The sequence below is a fragment of the Onychomys torridus genome, chromosome 11, assembly GCF_903995425.1.
Source record: "Onychomys torridus chromosome 11, mOncTor1.1, whole genome shotgun sequence".
NCBI lineage: Eukaryota > Metazoa > Chordata > Mammalia > Rodentia > Cricetidae > Onychomys > Onychomys torridus.
In genome coordinates, this window is record NC_050453.1 from 58847235 (window position 1) to 58874936 (window position 27702).

General features: G+C 39.5%; 1 protein-coding gene across 1 annotated transcript in view; it reads right to left on the bottom strand.

Annotated features, from left to right (window-relative positions):
* The window catches only part of Kdm5b (lysine demethylase 5B), a 74118-nt gene that overhangs the window by 24091 nt on the left and 22325 nt on the right, over positions 1-27702 (bottom strand). The window contains exons 2-13 of the mRNA XM_036202153.1: positions 25600-25677; positions 22477-22599; positions 21640-21810; positions 16651-16785; positions 13698-13794; positions 12253-12362; positions 9566-9724; positions 7753-7872; positions 5543-5701; positions 3670-3851; positions 2372-2534; positions 341-460 (exon numbers count right to left, since the gene is read on the bottom strand). Coding sequence (XP_036058046.1) covers positions 341-460; positions 2372-2534; positions 3670-3851; positions 5543-5701; positions 7753-7872; positions 9566-9724; positions 12253-12362; positions 13698-13794; positions 16651-16785; positions 21640-21810; positions 22477-22599; positions 25600-25677 — 1617 coding nt within the window. The remainder of the gene's footprint in view (positions 1-340; positions 461-2371; positions 2535-3669; positions 3852-5542; positions 5702-7752; positions 7873-9565; positions 9725-12252; positions 12363-13697; positions 13795-16650; positions 16786-21639; positions 21811-22476; positions 22600-25599; positions 25678-27702) is intronic.

Sequence of the window (27702 nt, forward strand, 5' to 3'; positions counted from 1 at the left end):
GATTTAAAGCTACAACTTAAAAGAAGTGTCTTGGGGGATGGAGAGGTGGCTCAGCAGTTAAGAGCAATTGCTAATTTTTACAGCAGTCCAGAGTTCAGTTTCTAGCATCCATGTCAGCAAAGTCACAACCACCTTCTCTGACCTCTACTGGTCTAAGTACATGTCTGTGCATGTCTATGTACAGAAACATACACATACATATACACTTTTAAAAAATAATAGATAGATCTTAAAAAGAGAGAAACGGGTCTTGCTATAAAACAAATGTAATGTCAACTAAAATAAGCAGTGTTGTCATACAATGTGTTATAAGAAAAAAGCTCAAATTCGTAATACATACCCAATCTACAGTGCAGAAGTTAACAGCCTCGGCAAAATTAAAACCTTGGTTGAAACCGCTGTGGTAGGCTCTTGGAAATGTAATCACAAACTCCCCAGCACACTGATTTGTTCGATAAACCTACAGAGACAGGGATGAGAGAAGGTTTGACAGTAACATTCAAAGACAACTGGGACATGAACTGTTAGATGATTCACCAGACAAACAGGACAGGACTGGACACACATACATTTGTACATTTGTACATACAATTACTGTTGTAGAATCACTTGATTCCTGCCACAAGATAGAGTAATATACCACAATAACAGAACTAACTAGTCTCTGAACAGAGACAGTGCTCAAACCAAGTAAGGCTGCATCTAGGAGACAAGACACATCTTTCTTTACAGGTAAAACCAGGAATATCCTACGGTTCAACAACAGTGAAGCAGAGACAGGCAGATGCCTGTGAACTGGAAGTCAGGTTCCAGACCATGAAGAAATAATTAATCTATTTATTCCCTAGGCCCTAAATCTGGCCCCTGTATTTTATTCAAATTTTGACAAATTGGAAAAATCCAGCATGAAAAATACTAACAATGAAGACATGGTGGGTGTTTTATACATTCAGTCATTACTTTCTAAGTTATGTTCCATGAATACATACTTAGTGAGCACTCAAATAAAAGTCCTGAGAAATCCTGTCTGATAGCCCCTGAGGAACAACATCCAGGGCAGGTATAGATACACACACCCACTGATGCTCAATGGGAGGGAGGTTGATTAGCAATGCAAAACAGCCAATTCTGGCTGGGAAGTAGTACCAGGACAGTGTATATACATCTAGTAGTCCCAAGACCCTGGTTCAATTCCCAGCACCATCATCAATAGTTCTACAAAGTACACTATTTGGGTTAATCATTCAAAAATAAGACCATGAGATTCAATAAGATTCATTGTTCCCTCTTCTTTATGGAGTGTTGGAAATAAAATCTTTGCAAAGGGGCTGGAGGGATAGCTCAGAGGTTAAGAACATTGACTACTCTTCCAGAGGTCCTGAGTTGAATTCCCAGCACCCACATGGTGGCTCACAACCATCTGTAATGAGATCTGGTGCCCTCTTCTGAATATGTAATAAATAAATAAATATCTTTAAAAAAAAAACATTAAAAAAAATCTTTGCAAAGGACTGAGTGGGGTTCAGTACCCCCACATCCATGTGGCAGCACACAACCACCTGTTACTCCAGTTCTAGGGGATCCGATATCTCGTCTGAACTCCAGACTGATGTACATGGTGCACATAAAAGCACTCAGGTACACATACAAACACATAAAATTTATCAATATTTTTTAAAAAAATTTAAAAGCGGAGTTTTGATCGAATTGTAACATAAGCTAGCCATTTTCATAGTAAACTATTTTGTATTTACAAGTAACTATATATTTTGGTTGACTAAAGTTATAAACAAAATTTACAGTACAGAAATCACTAGTGATAATGGTTCTACAAACTCCAACTATACTAAGTTGTACACTAAAAAAAAAAAAGCATGGCACAAGCGCAAGGCCCTGGGTTCAGTCCTCAGCTCTGGAGAAAAAAAAAAAAAAGCACTACATTCATTTGCAAAGCAAATCTGTTCAGTAATCTAGGTATCAACTGCAACAAATTAGTTTTATGGTGTTTGAGCACCTGGCCCATTGGATGATGCTATATGGCACCTAAAAGCTGCTTCCATTATCAAGTTATATTATGAAAATACCAAATAACTTCTTGTTTGTTTTGTTTGTTTGTTTTTTGAGACAGGGTTTCTCTGTGTAGTTTTGGTGACTGTTCTGGAGCTGGCTCTGTAGACCAGGCTGGCCTCGAGCTCAAAGAGATCTGCCTGGCTCTGCCTCCCCAGTGCTGGGATTAAAGGTGTGTGTCACCACTGCCTGGCCCTGAAAATACCAAATAACTTTTTAAAAAGAAAAGAAAAAACAATAATACAGTAATAGAGAAGTAGTGAATAAATAAGTTGAGTAGCAGGAGGATTAATTCAGAACCTACAGGCACTTCATGAGTCATCAGAGTGTTGGGGTTCATGATGGTCACAAGCTGGTGGAGGAGATCTGGCTGGGACACAAATAGCTCTGGAGCTAGTTTCTTCATTACATTTTCTAGCTGCTCAGCAGCATATCCTGGAACTCCATACCAGGTTTTTGGCTCACCCCTAAAATCAGATTATGAAAGTCAATCAATTTTTTAATACCAATGTGCCTGCACACGCGCACACAACACACACACACACACACAGTAAAGCAGTTCATTTTTCTGATATTGTTCTATAAGACTGAGCTACAACCAAATGTTCCAACCAAAGAAGTAACATTAGACATGTGAGTGGAACATATATATATATATAGTGCATTTTCAAGTACAAAAAAATGATACTTTGCATCTGAGGTCATCATCATCCCAGACCCCACTTTTCAAAATGCAAACTTATAGTTTTTAAGAATCACATTTGTTAGAGGATACACAACTTCCTTCATCAACTGAGAAGGATGGCAACCTTCCATCTTCCTTTTCCCTTGCCCATTCTGCTAGAAAAGGTTTAAATCAAATACAAATAAGGCAATTAGCATTTATAAAGAGCCCTTATTCTTCAAAGAACTTTAAACTTTCAACCAATTAATCTGTGCCATCCTTGTGAGGTATGATAAACATCATCTTCCTGTTACAGCTGGGGCAATTGCCTAGGGAAGCAGAACCATGTTGCATATCCATATGCCAACTCTTTCTTTCTTGTGGTACATCTTTAAATTCCACTGTTGGATTAGAGTGGGTTATAGATTTTAAAATATTTTTGTACTTCAAAGTAGAAGAAATAGGGGAGGTGGAAACAGATGTAGGGACAAGTGGCTTTGGGTGAAAAGTTTAAACAGTATAATGTTCAAACGTCTGCACAGATTAGAGGGGTTCACGTGTTACAGGTCAGAATTCAGCACAACAAAAGAAAACTGATAGTCCCAACGATCTGCTCATCCCAAAGGACTACATGGATTACCATGACTACCAAGGGAGATTTCCTGTATCGAAAAACACTACATGGTGCTTTTTTTAACCTGTTAGTAAACACTTTACTGAATTCATATAAAAACTATACTATTCCTAGAAACATCCTATACATAAAGTAGTGCATGATTTCAGAGGCTGTAGAACTTTTGTAAAGTGTCCTAACTTGATAGGAAATCTAATCTAACATAAGCTAAAACAAAAGGAACCCACTGCCTTCAGACACAGGCAACACATATCTGAAATACCCAGCTTAATACTGTTCATAGACTCCATATAGAATTTCTCACCAGTGCAGGTAGTTGATAGAATAGCTCCAGTGGTCTTCAATATGCCAACAGAAGGAAGAAAAGCACATGCCCACATACAACCAAGGGAGTTTCATGCCACATATATCAGCAGTAATATGAGCAAGGACAGACTGCTCCATCACTGGCATATTGTTCAAATTCCAGCCACTATCAAGATACTCCTAAAAGGAGCAAGAAAAAAAGAGGATGAAGTTTCAGCAGTATCCTGCTAACACTTTAGAAATGTTTATTTGTTCCTTTCTTATTTTATTATATTTATCTATATTGATGGGGTTGTGATACATGTGTGCAGATACTCAAAGAGGACAAAAGGGACATCATCAAGTAACTCTTGAACTAGAGGCAAAGGCAGGTGTGAGCAGCTTGTCCTGGGTGCACAAACTGCCCAGGTGCTCTTGAAGCGAAACAAGTTCTGGGAAAACTGCTGGGCCATTCCTCCAGCCCCCAAAATTCCACAGAATTCTAAAGAGCTCCTTCAGCCAGGTGGTGGTGCATGCCTTTGATCCCAGCACTCAAGAAGCAGAGACAGGCAGGTCTCAGTGAGTTCAAGGTCGCCTGGTCTACAGAGTACCAGGACAGCCAGGACTGTTTGGTTTGGGGGGGGGGGGGGGGGGGGCACGGACTCCTTTTTAAAAAAATAAAGGGTTTAGGGGTCAAAGTAGACTGCCACTATGATGATCTCTAGCTCTGTCTGGTTTAGACTTTAATAAGTGGAACTGTATATGCACATCTACCCCTTATTTGGTTTTGTTTTAGGATACAGAAGAACATGAACTTATCAGATAAAGTTTAAAACCAGGCAAACTAAGCTACATCATTAGTTAGAAGTTGGGATGTGTAAGGTAACAGTGGTAGTCCTTGGGCTGGAGAGATGGCTCAGAGGTTAAGAGCACTGGCTGTTCTTCCTGAGTTCAATTCCCAGCACCCACATGGTGGCTCACAACCATCTGAAATGAGATCTGGTGCCCTCTTCTGGTCTGCAGGCACACATGTAGGCAGAATACTATATACATAATAAATAAATAAATCTTTAAAAATATATACTTTAAAAAAACAGTGGTAGTCCTCAAAGAGGGAAGGGGAGAAGACGAAAAGCAGAGAAGGTGTGTCCCTCTAGTCTATCCTACTTTCTTGTTCTAGTGCTGGGTACCCTGTGTTCAAGTGTTCAGTTTGTGAAGACTGACCAAGCTGTACACAGGACTATATACTTCTCTGTGTGTATTTAAAATAGAAAATGAACACCCACATACACATTTTAAATTTGACTGACAACAGGACAGACAGAGAAATAGTTTGGATTTAGGAGTCCACTAGCATGCCGAGTTAAGACACTTATAAACATTAAAGTTAAGCAAGGCCTTCATTTCTCGGGTTGGTTTGGGTTTGTTTTGGGGGGTGGGGGCAGAGTTTCTCTGTGTAGCTCTGGAGCCTTTCTTGGAACTCACTCTGTAGCCCAGATCTGCCTGCCTCTGCCTCTGGGATTAAAGGCATGCGACACCACTGCCTGGCCCTCAGGTTAATTTTAAAGAACTCAAGGTTAGAAACTGGAGGAAAGGGTGGTAATAATGTCCTATAATCTCCATACTGTCTTGAATAATCAGGACTAGGACTTTGAGGACTTAATTTTTCTTGAAGATACTAAAAATCCAGTAATTCAGACTGTGCTGAGAGTAATTCTAAATAATTCAAGCAGACCAAACAGAATTCCAACACACAATTTCCAAGGCACTCCCAAGGACCCAACTGTTACCCTACGGATGTCACTACGCTAGTATTCTGCCCCTTAGATCAATATTGTGCTTTAAATGTAAAGCCCCGCCTCACACTGCAAGTCCCTACAGCTGAAACCTACCTCCTCCTCGGGGGAAATCTTGATTTTCCCATCTCGTACAGGGAAGCCACTGCCAAACTCCTTGGAAGCGATGTCAGCTCCATACTCCACCGTGACATCTTCTTCAATAGTGCTCACCAGTCGCCAGAACTCCTTCTCTACCAGCTCTGTAGGAACCATCTGGAAGTACAAGGAAATTGGAAGAGAAATTTCTCTATTCATTCACAACTTGTTTATGACTAGTTAAGAGATGAGAATCACAGATTAACTTGCTAAGAAAAAAACCTGTCCATAATTTCCCACAGGTGATATTCTTGGATGATTCAGGCAATGTATCTATTTTCTAATCTGGGCTCACGGGGCTTCATAGAGACTGAACCGACAACCAGGGAGCCTGCCAGGGACCAACGAAGGCCCTCTGCTCATATGTTACAGTTGTGTAACAAGGTCTTCTTGTAGGTTGCTAACAGTGACAGCAGGGGCTGTCTCTGCCTCGGTTACCTGCTCTTGGGACCTATTCTTCCTAGTGATTGCATCATCCAGCCTTACTAGAAAGAAGGGGAGGTGCCTAATCTCACTACAACTTGACAGACCACGGCTGGCTGACGTCCCTGGGAGACCAGTCCATATCTAAAGAGAAACAGGAAGAGGAATGGGAAGGGTGGTGGGTGAAGCTGGGAGAAGAGGAAACTTTGCTTGGGATGTAAAAACAAAACAAATAAATAAACAAACAAAAATAATACGAAATTTTAAAAAAAAAAAAAAAAAAAAAGAATTCATGGTCCTTGATCACAAACCAAACCACAACTACAAAGAGAGGCCAAGGAAAGTAAAATGACCTGTTTTAGTTTTTTTAATAGTCTGAAATATACTTTTGTGTTCTGAGAAATAACACCCAACCTGGCTAATAAATGTTTCTTAACATATTAATTGACTAAACCTGGCTGAAAGTAATACAGACAAACATGAATTTAAAAAATAAGGCTAGAGAGATGGTCTAGTGGTTGGAAGCCCTTGTTGCTCTTGCAGAGGACCCTAGTTTGATTCCCAGCACCCACGTGCACCACCTGAACTGCAGCTCCAGGGGATCCTACGCCCTCTTCTGACCTCCATGGGTACAAAGCATACACATGTTGCACATTCATACATGCAGGCAAAATACTCCCACATCAAAAACAAAGATGAATAAATCTAAAAGATTGTAATAAAATAAGAAATTGAAGAGTATGAACAAAATATTGTTGCCTCAGCACATCCAACAATACAAAGCTTTCAAAGTGTCAAGGAACTGTTGTGAATAGAGGCAAATAACTTACATGTCTGGCCCTTAGTGTCTTCAGCTTTTAAGTAAACTAAAGATCCAATAACAGATATCATAAGCTAGTCAACATGACTGATTATAAAGGAAAATACTAAAATTCATGAGGAGTCAAAATAAAACTTCAAGTGGGAAATACATTAGAAAGAAAATGTTAGGGAACTAAAAGCTAAGGTTCATGACATAAAGGACTATCAGGATCATTAATACATTGCTGGAATCATCCAACTGCAGAGATCTCATGTATGAGCTGTTTGCTATGGCACACATAAGTGAGGAAAAACCACAGCTTAAATATCCAGAATTACACTGGAAACAATTTAATTTTGTATTATTTGATAGTATATTGAATGTTGAAAATACCTGCTTACATTCTAAGTGAACAAGAAGTAAAAATGGAATTGTACTGTAAAGTTTACAATCTAATAATTAGACAACAAAATGTAATAAACATGTCCCCAAGATACAGTCTACAGTGCACTTAAATAAAAACAGATACAAAGTACTGTGGAATTCAACTACCATTAAACATTCTAGAAGTTTCCTTCTGTACAATGGCGGCCAGAGTGAAACCTTTATTCACTTCTTTGTGGCTTCAATGAATGGAGCTTTTCTTTCTCCAGTAATAGAGTTGAAGAGAGACTGTCTACAGTGTCCATGTTAATAACTCTTTTTTCCTCATCAGCTAACTCATTAAAAAAAAACAAGAGTGTGTGTGTATGTGTGTGTGTGTGTGTGTGTGTGTGTGTGTGTGTGTGTGTAGAACACACAGAGTAGGAGAAAACCAACTTCCACAAGTTGTCTTTAATTTCCACATGCACATTGTTGCCTAAGTACCACTGACACACACAATTAGTAAACTAATTAATAACAAAATTTTTTAAATATACCAAGTTAGCATAAATCTACCTACATGGACTGGCATGTTGAAGTAATCAGATTTAAACGAGTCTGCCATCTCCCCAAAGGTGCGGAGAGTGTAATCCCTTGCTGCTTGCTCAAAGCCGAACGCTTCTTGCGGCTTGCTGCACTCCTGCACAGGAAAAAAGAAAATTAGTGTTCCAGGTAGCACTTGAAAATGCAAGTGCATCTATCTAGCCAATAGTCACAAGGATAACTGTCTTAAGATTTTTTCATTCTATTAGTCTTACATTAGAAAAATGTCTGAAGCATGAGATTGTTCCAGTGAGTAAATAATTTGTATATGGAACTGAGCAAATAAGATACTTTCTAACAATTACAGTTTTTTAACTTTGATTTGCTTGCAGGATCAGTGCTAAAAACGAGAGAGAATTTAACCTATAAAATCAACATAAAACGGGCAGTGGTGGTGCACACCTTTAATCCCAGAACTCAGGAGGCAGAGCCAAGAGGATCTCTGTGAGTTCGAGGCCAGCCTGGTCTACAGAGCGAGACCCATGACAGGCACCAAAACTACACAGAGAAACCCTGTCTCAAAAAACCAACAAAACAAAAAAATCAAAATAGAAATTAATAACCAGATGGAAACAAAACAGTTCTCAGACCAGCAGCATTTAATAGTAACCATATAATGCTATCAAACCCTTTTAAAAACAAAACACTAAGAGGTTAACAGGGCAATAGGAGACTGCCCTACATATGAAGTCAATAGATTTGAATATCCAGACCCATTTCTATGATCATCTCTATCCAGATATTAAACATTTAAACATTCAAATATTAATATTTATTTGATACCATGGACCCTTTCCAAGTTCCATAAAACCTGTCCTGTGGGGCCATCTCATGTGACACTATGGCTATATAGAAAACCTCTAGGACCTTTAGCTCTAAGTAGTATAATAAAAAACCTTAATGTTAGAATCTAATTCTAAAACAAAATGTAATATTCCAATCACTGAGTACTACCTTATAGTGTTAACAAGGAACTCTGATATATGTTGTTAAAATATCAGCACAGATACACTACAGAGAAAATATTGAAGATAAAAGAGTAAATTACTAAAATCCGTTGTCTAATATAATTCCATTTGTTTAAAAGAAAGTGTCTGGGATGGGGAGCTGGCTCTATCAATGAAGTGCATGCCACACAAGCATAAGGACTTGAATTGATATCCTGAGAACAGCCAGGTCCCCAGTGCTAGGTAGGTAGGGGTGATGGAGAAGGTAGATCCTTGAAGCTCTCTGACCTGTCAGTTTTGAGTAAATTAATGTGCTTAAGGCTCAGCAGAGACCCTGTCACAGATGAACTTGTGTACACAAGCACACTGACAAATAAAAACATTCCTCACCCCAACATACATCATACAAGTCTGGATGCGTATACACTAAGATATTAACAATGGTTACCTATGCCTTGTGAAATAATCTAAGCTGTTAAGTACTTATAAATTCCTAAAAAGGAGTTGGGGATTTAGCTCAGTGGTAGAGTGCTTGCCCAGCAAGCACAAGGCCCTGGGTTCAATCCTCAGCTAAAAAAAAAAAAATCCTAAAAAGAACATAAATTTTTTTATGATGAATTTGTTGGTGAATAAATAAAAATGTTCTGTCTCTGAACACACACACACACACACACACACACACACACACACACACACACACACACAGTGAAACTAAGACCTCTTTCCTATTCACTTCTAAGCCTAGTCTTGTTCATGGATTTCATTATTATTGTTAAATCTAAAACCCATAGGCAACGGAAAATGTTTCTAAAGTAGTCTTCTTTCTCAGTCGTTAATTCTTACTTGAGCCAAACACTTAGGACACCTCCAGTCTCCCTTGGGAACATCGTGGAGAGGGGGAATCAAGCAGAAGGTATGGTAACTGTCATCGCAGCCATCACACAGGAGCAGCCGGTCCTCGTCATTGCCACTGCCACATAAGAGGCATACATACAGGTCCACCTACAGCAATGAAAATGGACAGAAGACAAAGGAGTGTGAGCCATTATTGGATTCTCTGATTTTTTTTTTCACTTTGCTTTATCGTGTTTGGAGGGTCTCCATGTAGCTCAAGTGGCCTCTTATTGCTTAGTTGAGGATAACCTTGAACTTGTGATCCTGATTCCACCTTTAAGTACTGTGTTTACTGGTGTGCAGAACCACACCTTGTTTTTGTGATGCTAAGGAATCAAGCTCAGTCTCAAACATGCTACTACTAGGCAAGTGTTCTACCAGATAGTCTTGTGCCAGCGCACATAAGGTGTGTAAGTGTGTGTAATTTTAATTTACACATATTTGTGAATGTTTGTATCTGTGTATGCATAGCACAGTCAACATGTAAAAGTCAGAAGTCTCTTCTACCACATGAGTTTCTACCTAATGAGCCATCTATGTATTTACCCATAAGAAGTTTGAATTAAAAGACATCTTCTAGAAGTAGTATTTCACAATCACGTGTTCCCAATTCTGAACTTAGATCTCCAAGCTCTTTCAATTATGTTTATTTTTTTGTATAAAGTTACTTAAATTTAAGTAAATTTAAGATAATCCTCATACGTAGTAAGTTATTAGCCAAACAACTAAGGACAGACATTAAACAAATACTTTGGAAGCAAGTGTAGTGGAAGAAGTCTGTAATCATGTCCCTGGGAAGTTATGACAGGAGATCTAGGATTTCAATGCTAGCCTGAGCTTCAGAGAAACCTCATCACAGAAGAGTAGGTTAAAAAACAAAGCAAGCTGGGCTTTGTGATGGTGCACGCCTTTAATCCCAGCACTCAGGAGGCAGAGCCAGGAGGATCTCCGACCAGCCTGGGCTACCAAGTGAGCTCTAGGAAAGGGGCAAAGCTACACAGAGAAATCCAGTCTGGGGGAAAAAAAAAAAAAAAAAAACAACAACAGAGGCAGGTATATCTCTGTGTTTGAGGACAGCCTGGTTTACAGAAAGAGAGAGATCCAGGACAGCCAGGGCTACACAAAGAAACCCTGACTCAAAAAAACAAACAAAAACAAAATCCTACCACTTGAAATTCAGTTCTAGAGTTGGGATGAGTGTCCCCTGGTTGTGATGAAAACCTGTAATACCAGCCCTTGAAGGCAGAGGCAGGAAGGGGAGGGGAGTTCAAGGCCAAGGTCTGCCACATGAACCTCCCCACATCCCTTAAAAGAGAGAGAGAGAAATTCCTCCCAAATACCCAATGATAAAGCAGTTCTTTTTATTAGTTACATGTGATCTGAACTCACACACACACACACACACACAAAATCAGTAGAAGACATCATAGTGGCCTCAGAAGAAATCAACCCTGTCAATACCTTGAGTTTATATACTTGCAGAACTGCAAAACATGGTTATTTAAGCTACCGAGTCTGTGATATTTTCATATGGCAGCTTCCTCCCCACATCTAATATATAACCTACTAACAGAAAGCTGAGAAGTCAACTTGTTAAATCTGTTTATAATTAAAGGAAAAAAATCTGGACACACATTATCATCTTACTGTATTTTCTTGTATGTATGGTGGGAAACAGTGAGATCATTACCAATTTAAAGACACTACTGTCAGGATCTCTGAGGAGAGGTCAAGCTGCTACTTTCTAATATTCAACTGGTGAGATTCTATGTGTTTTTGGCTCTGTAACCCATTTTAGGATTTGAACTCTCTCTCAGCACTCCTACCTACTCAGCCTCTTGAGTACCAGGATTGCAGGCAGGAGCCACCACATCTAGCATAGCATCACTTTCAACCAATGTTCCAATTGTGTGTTCACTTCTCCAGCTCTCCTGCTGCAGCCCCACCCCTGATGCCTCCTTTCCTTCCCTTCCTCTCTTCTTTCTTGTTCCTTTTACCCCTTGCAGGTACAGAATGTCAATTTGACTTCTGATCTAACCCTTCAGCTCATCTGCAGGTAGGCTAATGATTTGTGAACAGGTCAAAGCACTTCTTACTATCCAGTACAAACTGAACAAATTAAAAAAAAAAAAAAATCACAACTACCAATGCTTACTAGAATCAGGTATTTCCTTACTTATAAATTGATCAAACAGACATTAAAATTTCTCTCATTTGTTAATACTAAGTAATGCACATAAGTATAAGCTTATAGGTAAAGGGATTTTCAAAAAAGGGGGAGGGGAATAGGCTAGGGATGAAGTTCAGTGGTAGAGTACTTGTTTAGTATATAAAAGACCTGTGTTCCATAAAAATATGCTGCTCATTTCCCAGTTCTGGGTATGTGTTAGAGTGCTTGCCTAGAATGTGCAAGTCCCCGAGTTTGATTCCCCACCAGGAGAGAGAGGGAGAGGGAGGGAGAGAGGAAGGGTGGACTTCTATAATCCCAGCTACTCAGGAGGCTGGGACAGAATTACAAATCCAAGGCCACCTTGAATATGGAGAGATCCTGTTTCAAAAAGAAAAGAAAAAAAGAGTAAGTAATCGAAGGAGGAAAAGGAGAAAATGGGAGGAAGGGGAGTGAAGTGTCCACTCACAGCATTAGTGCTTTTCTTAGACCGACTCTTGGGCTTCTCCTTCTCACTTTCTAACATGCACTCCTTCTTCTCAGTGGGTTCTTGCTTGATGTTACTTTTCACTTCTTTCTCTACAGGAGGCAATCCAAAGTTAGTTCTTTCTGTATGGACCATGCTTATCTCTGCTTCCTATCTCACCTCATCCTCTTCCTCCTCTCCCAGCACAACTACACAAACATAATTCTATGCTTACTTTCATTTTAATAACACCCAGTGTTACTATATACAAGAGTTCAATACTGATTATGATAAAATACAAACTGACCTCAATTAAATTTTAGTATGTGAGTTCTATTATGAATATGCTGTTTATATGTGTGTGCCTTCAAAATGGGAAGTAAAGTGTTCTTTAATTAAGAATAAGACATGTGCAGGGCATGGTAGCTCATACATTTAATCCCAACACCCAGGAGGCAGAGAAAGAATGATCTCTGTGAGTACCAGGCCAGTCAGAGCTATATAGTGAGAGTGATCATGTCTCAAAGAAAAATTAACAAGGACAAGACATTTCTCTTGCTCGTGACAGGGATGGATACCAACAATTCACCAACCAGGTCTCTATCACATTATACACTCTCTTTATAATCTAAAATTACTTCCTGGCTCCAAAACCTGATAATTTTGGCTAAACTGAGTAATCAATTATTGAACTAACAAGTGATTAATTCACAACAAACCAATCTCAAAGAACTTAAGGACTCTGATTCACAGCTGTTTATTTCCCACTATATTTTATATAGCCTTTTCCCTAAAACATTAATGTCTACGAAGAGCTCATTTTAATACTGCATTTGTATATACCCATGTGTAAAACAACACAGTACTTATCCTATGAGAACCACAAATTTACCTCTAGCCAGGTGTGGTGGCACATTCCTGTAATGTCAGCACTTGGGAGACAGAGGCAAGGAGGGTCAAAACGGAAGAGTTTGAGGCCAGGCAAGAATATACAAAAGACTTTATCTTATTTAAAAAAAAAAGGGGGGGGGGCAGAGAGGAAGGGGGAGCACAAGAGACAGGGAGAGAGAATGGGGAAAGAAGGCAGAAAATGGTCGCCACCTTTCAACAGCTTCTATCAAATGACAGCCATGCAAGCTTTATCAACTGAACTTCAAGCTAGACAAGGTCTCTGCTTGCCTTGAAATAAAAAGAAACCTATACTTTTCAAATCATCTTTTTGTCTTTTAAGTGAATTTATTGAACTAAATGTCAAAACAGCAGCTAGACAACTGAGAAATTCACTTATTTTCCAAATACACATATTTTTTTCATACTGGCCTATTAATTATGAGAAGAAAGACAACAATCTATTAAGATTTTATTTCTCAAACCCAAACAAGTGACCAAAGAAATAACTGCTATCATCACTTTTACATTATCTTTCTATTCATGGATAGACTTCTTACCATTTTCACATTTTGGAGTTGGACAACCCATTCGGCGTCTCAGATTGTGAGTCCTGGCTTCTGCTGCCTCTTCTGGCTCTATTTTAATATTCATGGCCTAAAAAATTATCATATATGAATATTTTCTTCTATCTGTTAGTGCTTAGCAATCTCTTACACACAAACTAGGAGTGTCCTCCAATAATTCAGGTTTTAGGGGAAAAAGAAACAGAAAAAAATAATCAAAAAAGTTGAGATCAAATTATGAGATGTATTACTACCCAAAATGGACATATCAACACCTTATTTTCCTCTAGAACTTTTGCTTTAATTATTACTAAACCTGAAACAATTATAAAAACATCACAATTTCATTAATCTCTAAAATTTTGCCACCCTCTTCAAAGGTCCACCAGTATTTATGCAAACTTAGCTTCCAAATTTTTCAATGATTTTTTTAAGATTGGGGGGGGGGGGGCTGGAGAGATGGCTCAGAGGTTAAGAGACTGTTTTTCCCAGAGGTCCTGAGTTCAATTCCCAGCACACACATGGTGGCTCACAACCATCTGTAATGAGATCTGGCTCCTTCTTCTGTATACATAATAAATAAAATCTTAAAGATAGGGGTCACTGGCTAGCCCTGAGCCTTGCTATGTAGATCAGGCTGTCCTCAGACTCACAGATCTGCTTGCCTCTACCTCCTGAGTGCTGGGATTAAAGGCATGTACCACTACACTTTTTTTTTTTTAACCAAACATTTCAGTTGTATTCATGTGTGTGTGGCAGAGTGTCCATATGCCCATGTGTGTGTAGGTCTCACAGACTAAAGCGGTCATCAGATTTCCTGGAGTTGCAGATACAGGTTGGTTGTGAGCTACTGGATGTGGGTGTTAGGAGTCAAACTTGGGTACTCAGCAAGATATGGATAAACTTAACCACTGGGCCACCTCTCTAGCTTCATCTTCATCTTCATCAGCATCATTTTGATGTTTCAAGACAGGGTTTCTCTGTGTATCCCTGGCTGTCCTGGAACTTGCTCTGTAGACCAGGCTGTCGGCCTCTGCCTCAGGAGTGCTAGGATTTAAAGGTGTATGCCACAGCAGCCCCCCACTCCACCCCAGTGCTTCACTGTATTTTAATGAACTAGTGTCATCAATTATACATCTGGGGCTGAAGAGATGGAGCACTGGTTGCTCTTCCAGAGAACCAGGGTTTGATTGCCAGCATCCACATGACAGCTGACAACCATCTTTAACTCCAGTCCCAAGGGATCTGACACTCTCTTCTGTCCTCCACAGGCACTGTACTCACATGGCACACAGGCGTACATTCAGGCAAAAAAAACTCATACACCAAAAAATAAAATTTTTAAATCTTATGAAGTAAATTATACCTGTAATGTCATTAAACTGTTAAAGGCCTACTTTTTCATTAAGGATATATAATTCAATCTCAGTTCCACTGTTACTTAGAATGCTATTGAATGGTAAAACAAAACCACTTTGTGGTCTATAATGGAAGTGTTTAGAGAACTATTTATCACTTTCCCTTGTTCACAGCTAAAAGAAGTTCTTCTGTGGGCATTGTCATTACATTTGGTATCCTCAAGGCAGACCCAGGCATCCACAGCACTAGAGCATGTCTTTTGCATATATAAAAGTCCAAAACGGATTGCAAAACATTGGAAGCGAACTTCTGCCTTCCCCAAGGGGTTCTGGCATTGTGCTGTAAGCCTGTATTTAAGACCTCCTCCTCCTTCCTTCAATAAAGGGCATTTGGCATTCCAAAAAGAAAGAAAGAAAGGAAGGAAGGAAGGAAGGAAGGAAGGGAGAGAGAGAGAGAGAGAGAGAAAGAAAGAGAGAGAAAGAAGGAAAGAAAGAAAGAAAGAAAGAAAGAAAGAAAGAAAGAAAGAAAGAAAGAAAGAAAGAAAGAAATTGAAGACAGCGATGTTCTAAAACAGGAAGTGGTGATGGTGTCACGGGCCTATGAGGATGCTGGACTTTTAAAGTCTATCAAATTGTGCGAACAGGAAAATTGTATACTATTTGAATTATCTGTTAATAAAGATCTTAAAAAACAAAACAACAACAAAATAAAGGTCCAAAATGAATCATTCATGGTGGAACACACCTTTTGTTCCTAGCAATCAGAAGGCTAAGGAAACAAGACCACAGCAAGTTCAAGGCCAGCCTGAGCTACACAGTGTAGCCCTGTCACAAAAGTCCAAAAGAATATGCTCAAAAAATAAAAATTTTTAGATTAATGAAATTTAAATGTCTATGGGCTTTAGATAATGATAATTTCCATTCTGACTAGTTTCTTTCATTGAGAAATGAAAGAAATGGATTCTCTAAATTCATGTGAAAAAAAATCATTTGTCAATGATTATTAAACACGCAAAGATTGACTCAGAAGCATGCTATTGCCTTGAGGCTCCTCAGCAGTTAGTTATTTCCTAGAACTCACATTCTATCAAGTAGCTGGACAGAAATCCAAAGTCCTCAGACCTCTCTCTCTATGGAAACAAAGTAAATAGAAATAGTCTTCCTTTCTTGAACAGAAAAAAAAAAATCCTAAAGCAAATCATCTTAGCAGCCTTTCCTCATGTCCCTCACATCTTATTCACTTAACAACATTAGTATTTCCTTCATACTTCTCAACTCTTCCCTCTTCTTAGTAGATAAGTTCCAGACATATTTGACACTTATTATGAACAAACAAAGTCCCTGTCTGCACATATTCACCAATTGTTTGTTGGATAAGCTTTTCAGGCAATGCAGAATGAGTTCTCCCACTCCTTCCTCTTGGGGACACCACCATCCCCGTTGGTGTTGTAAAAGCTTAACCGTATGAAGTATCCCTTTAAGAGATCACCAAGGCTCAGAACTACAAAGCACTTATAGATAAGAAAGTCAGTGATGACTAGCCCTTAGCATTCAACTCAAGAAACTAAGCAATTCCCCCAAGTACTTACCTCTGCTCTCATGCGCTTTGCTCGGCGGGCTGGAGGACAGGTTTCTAAGGGCTGTACAGACTGCCTCTGGGGAATATCGTGGGGTTTGTACTCCTTGTCCTTTGTATCCGAGGTCAGGCTAGGCTTCTGAAGACACTAGAAATAAAAGCTGTACCAATGAATTTTCTTCCTGCTATAATTCTATATATTTAACAAAACATCTACTTTTTTTCTTTTTTGTTTTTCAAGACAAGTTTTCTATGTGTAACAGCCCTTCCTCTCCTGGAACTCACTCTGTAGACCAGGCTGGCCGTGAGCTCTGCCTGGCCCTGCCTCCGCAGTGCTGGGATTAAAAGCATGCGCCACCACCACCACACACTAAAATATCTACATTTTTAAAATCTAAAGAAACAAAAAGTCAAATCTAAAAATATCAATCATTTAGACTTGTTTATGTCAAATTTTTCTTTTCCTTTTTTTTTTATATCAACAGTATAACTTAGATTTATTCAAGTGCTTACTTATCTCCTTGGGTTTTTTCGTTGTTTCCTCCCCCTCCCCTCCAGCTGAGGACTGAACCCAGAGCCTTGAGTTTGCTAGGCAAGCACTCTATCTACCACTGGGCTAAATCCCCAACCCCTCGCCTTAGGTTTTAAAAAGCCATTGGCAGAACAAGCATATGCACATCTGTAATCCCAGCACTTACGATGAAGCAGGAAGATCCTGGGCTATTAGTGAGAATCTGTCTCAAACATACAAAGCAAAAAAGATATTACCGCCGGCGGTGGTGGCGCACGCCTGTAATCCCACCACTCAGGAGGCAGAGGCAGGTGGATCTCTGTAGGCCACCCAGGTTTATTTAGTGAGTTCCAGGCCAGCCAAAGCTTCATAGTGGGATTCTGTTTCAAAAAAGACAATATGATTCTTATAATGACAGATGTAAAAATGTCCCCATGGGTTCTGATGTTTCTAATACTTGGTCCCCCACTGATAGCACTATTTTGGGAGGTTGAATGGCCTTTAGTAGCTGGTGTCTATCTGGAGAAAATGTTGATCATCCAGGTGAACCGTATGAGCTCTAGGCCTGTTTATTTTTTGGGGGGAGGGGAGGGTGTTTGGGGTTTTTTGGTTTTTCGAGACAGGGTTTCTCTGTGTAGCTTTGAGCCTTTCCTGGAACTCACTCTGTAGCAAAGGTGCCTGGCCTGGAACTCAGAGATCTGCCTGCCTGGTCCACCATATACCAAGAGTCCCAACCAAACCATCGCACTGCCATACCTCCACCATGCCTTCCCTGCTGTGATGCACTGGCTGTGTTCTCTCAAACTACGGCCCAATAAATCCTTCCTTCCTTAATTTCCTCATTGTTAAATGCTCAGTCACAGTGACAAGAAGAGAGATTCAGTTCTGATCAGAAGATTCTTTTTGCTTTCACTTTTTCAGTTTGATCCTAAGCTGACAGCTAGATAATATTTAATGCCAAAACATAACACAAGAAACTATTATTACTGAAGCTAACATGAATTTCTCAAGCTAACATGAACTTCTCAAGTATGCATTTCTTTATCATAAGAGGACAACAAATATCATGAGAAGCATTTTTGAAAGATTTTTTTATGTGATGCATAAGCATTTATTTAGCCTACATGTATGCATGTGTACTGTGTACATGCCTAACCCTGAAGAGACCAAAAAAAAAAAGGCATCAGATTCCCTGCACTGGACTTACAGAGGGTTGTGAGCCACCATGTGGGTGCTAAGAAACCCAGGGCCTCTGCAAGAGCAGCCAGTGCTCTTAACCACTGATCCACCTCTCCAGCCTCATAAGAAGCATTTTTAAAAGCAGTTTCCAAAATGCAATTATCTGAAGTACATCTGGGGCATGCTACATCATTTATATTTGGCAGAGAATACATAAAACACACTATTAACTGGGAATGTAGCTCAATGAACTTTTCTGTTGGGGGGGGGGACAGGAGGAGTGGGAGGGGCGCTGAGGATGTAGCTCAGTTGCTGGAGTGCTTATCTATCATGCTTGAGGCCCTGCATTCAATCACTAGCAACCATGAACTGGATTGGGTGGCACACACCTATAATCCTAGTACTCAGGAGGTTGGGGCACAAGGATCAGAAGGTTTAAAGCCATCCTTGGCTACACCATTAATTGGAGGTTAGCTTAGGACACATGAGACCTTTATCTTTCAAAAAAAAAATCAGTTTATACATAACTTTACCTACTCTATGAGTTTTCTGAAACAAAAAATTAAGCGATTTTATTTGACGTTAAAATTATGTGGGATAAGGAAAATATTAATGAACTGGTTCACATATACTATTACATATTTAGCCTCTATTTACCACATGGCTTAATCATTCTATTATCTATATTCATGATTCGATAAGGACTTTAGACACACTAGGCAAAACCAAGCTTAGCAAATTTTAGAACTTTATCTTTTGTTCCAAAGATCCTTCAAAATACAAACCTAGTACATTGGTTTATAACACTGACTTTACGTCTTCTTGAAAAGCAGGATTTAGAAGTGGTTGATATCATTACACCATAATCACCTCATCCCACAGAGATAGATAGCCATCCTTTTCTTTCAGCTTTCAGAAAACAGGGTGATGCAAGAGTAAGGCCGTATTCCATTATGCCAGTACACCGCTCTTTCTTTCTTTCTTTTTTTTGCCTTTGAGACTCAGTCTCATGTAGCCCAAGTTGACCTTGAATTCTCTGTATAACCAACAGTAACCTTGAATTTCTGATCCTCCTGCTTCTGTGCTAAGATTACAGGCATCACCAGTTTATTCTTTGCGAGGGATTAAATCCAGGGCCCTGTGCACAGCAGATAAGCTGTCTACCACCTGAGCTACAACCTCAGCCCTTTTTGAAAAAGGTTCTACAAGGAAAATGTGTCAGTACTTAGAATCTACTAGTATACAGTAGGTTGGAAAATGCATCAGTGCTTAGAATCTATTGGTATACAGTAGGTTGAAACAAACACTTGTGTTATAAATGCAATGTTTGTGCAATCTGTCTTGAAATCCCTACCCTTTGTTTGCTTATCTTCCTACATAAGTCCAGGCTTTTATAAAAACTCCATGTTCCTTTGCCTCAACTTCTGGTGTGCTAGGACCACAAACAGGGCAGCTTTCAAGTGTAGAACTACACTGACAAGTTTCTAAACTGCTGGCACTCATAAATTAGGTAAGATCTTTTTTCCCCTTTCTCACTGTAACCTCCTCTACACATAAAGAATTCAAAAAGAGAAAAGTTAATCTATGTGGGGCAACTGCTTATAATGTAACTATAAAACAGAGGCTAAAGTCTAGTACATGGTCCACACTATAATCCCAGCACTTAAGAGGCTGACACAGGAGAAGCACATGCTCAAGGGCAGTCCAGGATGCACACTGTGATGGTTAATATAGTCAGCCTGACAGGATGTAGCATCACCTGGGAGACACACATCTAGGAATTCTGTGAGGGATTGTCTAGATTTGGTTAATTAAGGTGAGAAGAGTCACATCCCATGGGCTGGGCTACCAGGATGCAAGTGCAAAAGCAAGACAAGCATGAGTATTTCTCTCTCTGCTTCTTGACTGCAGACACAGTGGGACCAGACACTTCACACTTCTGAGGCCATGCTCTACTGCTGAAATGGACTGTACACTCAAACTTGCCTAAGTTGCTTTTGCTGAAGCAGCAGTAACTCATACAGGCAAGACATTGTCTCAAAATGAATTACATCATCCGTGGCTTACTAAACATTAACATATATTTTTAAAGGGAGAGGGGATTGGGATGTAGCTCCACTGGTAGACTGCTTGTCTCATATGCATAAAAGGCCAGGGTTGAATCTCCAGCATTGAATGCCTGAGAATGGGGTGCATGCCTGAGATCCCATCACTTGGGAGGTGAAGGCAAGACAACTAGAAATCCAAGGTCATCCTTAGGTATACAACAAGTTGAGGTCAGTCTATAATACAGAAGACCCTGTCTCAAAATACAAATCCAAGTGTGGTGGCACACACCTATAATAATCAATCCCATCACTTAGGAGGCAGAGACAGGCAGATCTCTGTGTGTTCAAGGCCAGTTTGGTTTAAATGACAAATTACAAAACAGCAAGGGTGGGCTGGAGAGATGGCTCAGAGGTTAAGAGCAGAACCTACATGGTGGCTCACAACCATCTGTAATGAGATCTGGTGCCCTCTTCTGCCATGCAGGCATACAACTATATACATAATAAATAAATAAAACAAAACCAGCAAGGGCTACACACAACCTCCCAGCTTGTGAGACTGGGGGACACAGTCTGTGGTAGAGTAGCTGCCTAGCATGGAGCAGCACTTCAGTTTGATCACCAGCATGCAAATATACAAAAATATAAAAAACTTTCTGAGTATGAAGTTATCAGATAAGCCACTTCTAGTCTAAAAAAGAAGTTCAAAAAAGGATAAATAGAAGGAAACCAAATGCTATGAAAATATACAGGATTTAGCATTACAGGTGTTACTGGTCTACAGGATTAGGATAGAATTATTATTGTTTTGACCTGAGAAACTGTGTTATCAATCTTGCATTGCAGAGAAATCATCCCAGTTCTAGGACTTACTGCTCTAATATTTAGAGTATCTCAAACGAAGTGAATGGATTAAGACACTCCTTTCCACCAAAGCCTTCAAATAGGAGTGATGGTTTTATAGCCTTTACCTGAAACTGAAGAGGATTGCAGACACTGCAGAGAATCAAGTGCTCTCAGTATCAAGCCCTTTCTCCCTCGTTAAACAGTAAAAAGGCATTCTTTATAATCTCATTCATTCTAATACAAACCTTTAATAAGTACAGTTGCTCCCCAAACCAAAGTACTGGAATTTTTCCTCAAAAAGAAATCATTCAACAATGTTTTCTGAATATGATTAAGACAGTCTCATTCACCCCAAAGACAATGTACCCAACAAATAAGCAATTAAATGAAACAGGTCAAGGCTAGGTCCAACACTCACCCTCAAACTGTCTCCAGACAGGAATAAGTTGTATGGATTGAGGATTCGCTCATAATGTCCCCTGATGTGGGAACCCACAGCTTTACCAGGAGCAAAACCCATCTTGGTGGCAATTTTGGTCCATTTTCTTTCCTTGCAAACAACTGCAAACCCACCTTCTTCTGCAACTAACTGTTAGCAGCAAAAAATATTAGGGAAAAAAAAAAGAAGAAATAGTAGAGAAAATTATTTCTAATTCCCTCACACCTAGGTATGATTCTAAGAACAAAATTCCCAGATATAATTTTTGCTGTTGATGTGTTTTGTTTGTTTGTATGTTTTTCACTTCCTAAGTCAAAAGAAGAAAAGGAAAACTACCAGCTAAAAAATTAAAATAGCTTCACCACTCTCAAAACTACTTCTCATTTCCCCAAAGATTAAGGTGAACAATGAAATCTCCACTAAAGGAGAGCCCCCCATACTCAGTCCTGCTTTCTTACCCTTAAAAGGTAGTTCAGAGACAGGACCCATGCATGCATGCCATCATGTCTGGTAGAAGTGGAACCTAGAACTGAATTATGGCTCAGCTGTTTTAGCTGAAGTCTTTGCAATTTCCTTGAGCCTTAGGTTCCCCTTATCTAAACAAAAATGGGAAGGACCCTTTGCAGCACTTAGGTGTTTCAAAGATAGGCTGTAACAAAATTTATAAAATAAGGCTTACAAACTCAACAGAGCACTGATCCTCAATATGCTTAACTAAAAACATTTACCTATTTCAAACAACATCTCCTTTATGAGGTTGTCAAAAAAAAAAAAAAAAAAAAAAAAAAGATGAAAAGACAGATGCCCACCACTTGCCTTATTAAGCTGGAACAAATCTAGGATCTTCCTCTCCACATGCGGAATCTTCAGAGTACTTCCCTGCAGCTCCCAATACTTTGCAATCTGATCCAGGAAATTCAATTTTACACGTGTTTGGGCCTAAATATTTTAAAAAATGCATTTTAATCTCATCTATTTGTTTTTGAGCACAAGGTTGAGCTAAATCACAGGCACAAACCATCTTACCATTTTCATCCTCCAAGTGGACTACACTACTGTGTAATGTATATACCTCTGTACTGGGCACCCCAATCAGTTTATACTACTGGCATGTATATACCTCTGTACTGGGCACTCCAATCAGTTTATACTACTGGCATGTATATACCTCTGTACTGGGCACTGCATGTATATACCTCTGTACTGGGCACTCCAATCAGTTTATACTACTGGCATGTATATACCTCTGTACTGCACTATCTTGTTTTAAAGCTCCTGCCTACAACCTTATACTCTTTTCACTCTCAAGGCTATTTGAGTATAAAACCAATTTTTATGTATTATAAATTAAGTACAAAAGAGTTTGCTTGTCTAAATTGTATTTAAAAAGTAGGCGCTGTCTATGTCTAAGCAAAATATTGTTGTTACATATACTGCTTATGATTTCTGTATTTTAGATTTTCAGTCAATATATTTTCTGCATACAACAGAGAAATAGGCAAAAATATATAGAATACAGCTGTTCTGAACGATGCTTCAACTAAGAGATACTATAAGCACAATTTAATGTTATTGGTAAAAAATCAGAAACAGGGTTGGGGATTTAGCTCAGTGGTAGAGCGCTTGCCTAGCAAGTGCAAGGCCTGGGTTCGATCCTCACCTTAAAAAAAAAAAAAGCTGGGCAGTGGTGACGCACACCTTTAATCCCAGCACTTGGGAGGTAGAGGCAGGCAGATCTGTGAGTTCAAGGCCAGATTGGGCTACCAAGTGAGTTCTAGGAAAGGCGCAAAACTACACAGGGAAACCCTGTCTTGAAAAACCTAAATAAATATAAAAATTTAAAAAAAATGAAAAATCAGAAACGGATTATGGCTTTGTCTGCTTTTTTAAAGACAGGACTTCTCTGTATAGTCCTGGCTACCCTGGAACTCAGAGATGCTCCTGTCTTTGCTTCCCAAGTGCTGAGATTAAAGGTGTGTGCCACCATGCCCAACTACTAAGGCATTTCTATATTCACCTTAATTAAGCCTTTGCTGTGGAATAATCTGTACACTATAAATTATGCTGTGATTAGTTTAACAAAGACAGGACAAGGAAAAGACAGCACACTGGGAAGAAGGGTGGAGTCAGGAGTCACTAGCCAGACATAGAGAGAAAACAGGAGGTGCAAGATGAAAGAGGTAATGCCACATGGCAGAAAATAGATTAATATAAATGGGTCCATTTAAGTTGTAAGAGTTAGCTGGTAACACGCCTGAATTATTGACCTAGCATTTATAATTCATATTGAGTCTTCTTGTGGTTATTTGGGAGCTGGTGGGCAGAAAAGTCTGCATACAGGCCTTGAAAATCTAAAGATCACAGACAAAAAATGATAAATGTTATCAAATCATTGTTAATCAGTTTTTGTTCCCCTCATTATAAAACACAAAGGGGACACATTGGGAGTTTTATCCATGCTCAGATAATTCGCAAAGGTAATCCAAGGCTGCAAAGTTATTGCATACCTACTACTTTCCTTTTCTTTCCCTTTTTTTCCCCCCTGTGTAGACACTGGTATTACTATTACTTTTTTTTTTTTTTTTGAGCTGAGAATCGAACCCAGGGCCTTGCCCTTCCTAGGCAAGCACTCTACCACTGAGCTAAATCCTCAACCCTTCTTTCTTGCCCTTTTGAGACAGGGTTTCACTGTGGGTAGCTCTAGCTGTCCTGGAACTCAACTCTGTAGACCAGACTGGCCTTGAACTCAGAGATCCACCTGCCTCTGCCTCGCAGGTGTTGGGATCAAAGGTGTGTACCACCACCGGCCGGCTACTTTTCTTTTTTCTTTCTTTTTCTTTTTTCGTTTCCAAGCTAGGGGCTCACTATATAGGTCTGGAACTCACTATGTAGATTAGGCTGGGCCTTGAACTAGACAGCTGCCTGCCCTATCTCAGGGATTAAAGGTGGGCATTCCAGCCTGGGCTACATATAAAGACCCTTTCTCAAAAAAATGAATAAAACTTTAAAAGACTTGTAAAATACTGATGTAGTCAAACTCTGTTATCAAAAACCTAGTATCTTCTACCTTGTACTACCTTTTTAATATTTATTTTATGTATATGAGTGTTTTGTTTGCATGTATGTATAATGTAAACATGCATACCAAATAGCTGCAGGACAGACAGAAGGCAGCATCAACCTCCCTTGGAACTGGTTATAAATGGTTGTGAGCTGCCACATGAGTACTAAGAAATGAACCAGGGTCCTCTGCAAGAGCAAGAAATGTTCGTAACTGCTAAGCCATTTCTTTAGCCCTTCTATCTTGTACTTTAAAACTTTCTGTAGGTGGATCTGTGAGTTCAAGGCCAGCCTGGTCTACAAAGTGAGTTCTAGCAAAGCAGGACTATTATACACAGAGAAACTTTGTCTCAAAGAAACAAAAATAAAATAATTAAATCTAGAGTTGGAGAGATGGCTCAACAGTTAAGAGCACTGGATGCTCTTCCAGAAAAATCAAGGCTCAATTCCCAGCACCCACAACTATCTGTAACTCCCGTTCGATGGTACCCAACACCCTCATACAGACAAACATACATGTAGGCAAAACACCAATGCATATAAGTAAAAAATTTTAAAATAGAAAAATATTAAATCAGTTTCACACAAAAGAAAATTAAAAATAAAAAAATCTTTCCTACTACATTCCTCTCAAAAGTATATTATTTTCAAAACTTAAAATTCTAGTGATTACCATCTAAAGTGATTCATATGTATTAAATAGACAAAAAACTGATGAATAATGAAAATTATTATCTTAATAAAATTTGGTTTGCTACAATGGCTGACTGTCATGATTATCAATTATCTGCCATGTTTTCATCTCATGTAACTGTTACACTAGTGACAGACTGATCATCCAAGAGTACTCCTCTGGAACACAGATAAACAGAACTTTACCTCCAGTTCATTTAGCCTCTGGATACGTGGAGTAAAATGAAGTTTATCAACATCACAGGCAAATGGTGGCTGCCAATCCTACAAAAAAGCAAAAGCTATTAGATATAATTACTCAACACATAAATAAAATTAAAATCAAGGTTATATAAACTATCAGTCAAACAAAATGTAACAGAGGTAGTTTTTCAACCTTTATACCACCAGAAAATTTGGAATACGTAATGAGTCCTCTCCACCAAATACCAGTATCTGGCACACACTCCTCCCTCTACCCTGACCAAGCCCTGAGCCCACCTCTGTTGAAAAGTCACTAATTTAGATAAAAGAAATATTCTGAAAGACATACCTCTCTACAAAACAGTATAATATCAAATTATCTATACAACTCTTACATATTTGATCCAGTCTAAGTTTTTTTATTTTTTCTTTCTTTCTTTCTTTCTTTTTTTTTTTTTTCCTGGAGCTGAGGACTCAACCCAGGGCCTTGCACTTGCTAGGCAGGCGCTCTCTCTACCACTGAGCTAAATCCCCAACCCCTAGTCTAAGTTGGAAATGTAAGGGAAAAGCCAGGTGTGTGACTTATGCCTGTAATCCCAGCATTCTGGAGGCAGAGAGGCAGGAAGACTGTCACAAGTTCATGGCAACCTGGGCTACATGGTGAAATTCTGTCCCCAAGGAAAGAGGGAGAGAAGGAGGAAGTTGCCTTAGGTCTGAGAAGCTGAGTTGAGTGAGATCCCAGAAAAAAAGTCAGGCATGTACCTGTAAACCCACAGCTGAAAGAGCAGAGAAAGGTAGATTCCTGGAGCTTGGGGGCCACTAGTGTGATGGCTCAGTGGATAAAGGTGCTTACTACCAAGTCTGAGAATCAAGTGTTATCTTTATATACGGCATGGTAGGACAGACAGACTTCCAGTCATGGATGGTGACATGCATACAACCACACCCACACTAAATAGTTTTGTTTAAAAAGGTAGAAAATGACGGAGGAAGAATGACCTAAGTATGACCTCTGGCTTCCATACTTGCCCACATGGGCACAAGGATGCACAGATACACCTGTGTACATGCATACACACACACACACTTGAAGGTAAGAATGAAGTTCATTTGATAGCATGCCTAAAGCCCTGGGTTTGATCTCTAGCACCTCACAAACCAGGTGTGGCAGCATACCCCTGGAATCTCTGCATTCAGATGGAGGCAAAAGAGAATCAGGTGTCTAAGCCACCCCCAGCTATATAATAAATTCAAGTCCTGGGCTACAAGGAAATTCTTGTGTAAAAAAAAAGTTTGTATCAGGATCAATTCTTCAATAGAAGAAAAGGAGAACTGACATGTAGCTGAGGTTTTCCTGTGTCTCACCTGGTCCGTGATCAGGACAAATCTCTCTTACCCACCAGTCCTGCAGCTGCTTGGACCCAAGTAAACACACAGAGGCTTATGTTAATTAAAACTATTAGCTCAGGCCTACCAATGACTAGCTCTTACATTTAAACTAACACATAATTCTTATTTATGTTTAGCCACCTAGCTTGGTACCTTTTCTCAGTTCTGCCTTCACATCTTGCTTCCTGTGTCTGGCTGGAGACTGAATCAGCCTTCCTCTTCCCAGAATTCTCTTCTCTGCTTATCCTGCCTATACTATACTTCCTGCCTGGCTACTGGCCAATCAACCAAATCAGAGCAACACACATTCACAGCATACAGAAAGACATCCCCAGCACTGATACTTAAACCCATCTTTAATACATATAGGTATCTATTCTTTGGAGAATCTTCCTACTATCAAGTAACTGCTATGATGAGGAAATAGCAGGTAAGAAAATTATTTAGTCCCTAACAGTGTCAAAAATAAAAAGCAGAGGGAGGGTGTGGCTCAGTGGTAGAATGTTTGCCTAAAGTGGCAAGGTGCTGAATTTAGCACTATTAAAAAGTTATGTTGGCCGGGCAGTGGTGGCGGCACACGCCTTTAATCCCAGCACTCGGGAGGCAGAGCCAGGTGGATCTCTGTGAGTTGGAGGCCAGCCTGGTCTACAGAGTGAGCTCCAGGAAAGGCGCAAAGCTACACAGACAAACCCTGTCTCGAAAGCAAAACAAACAAAA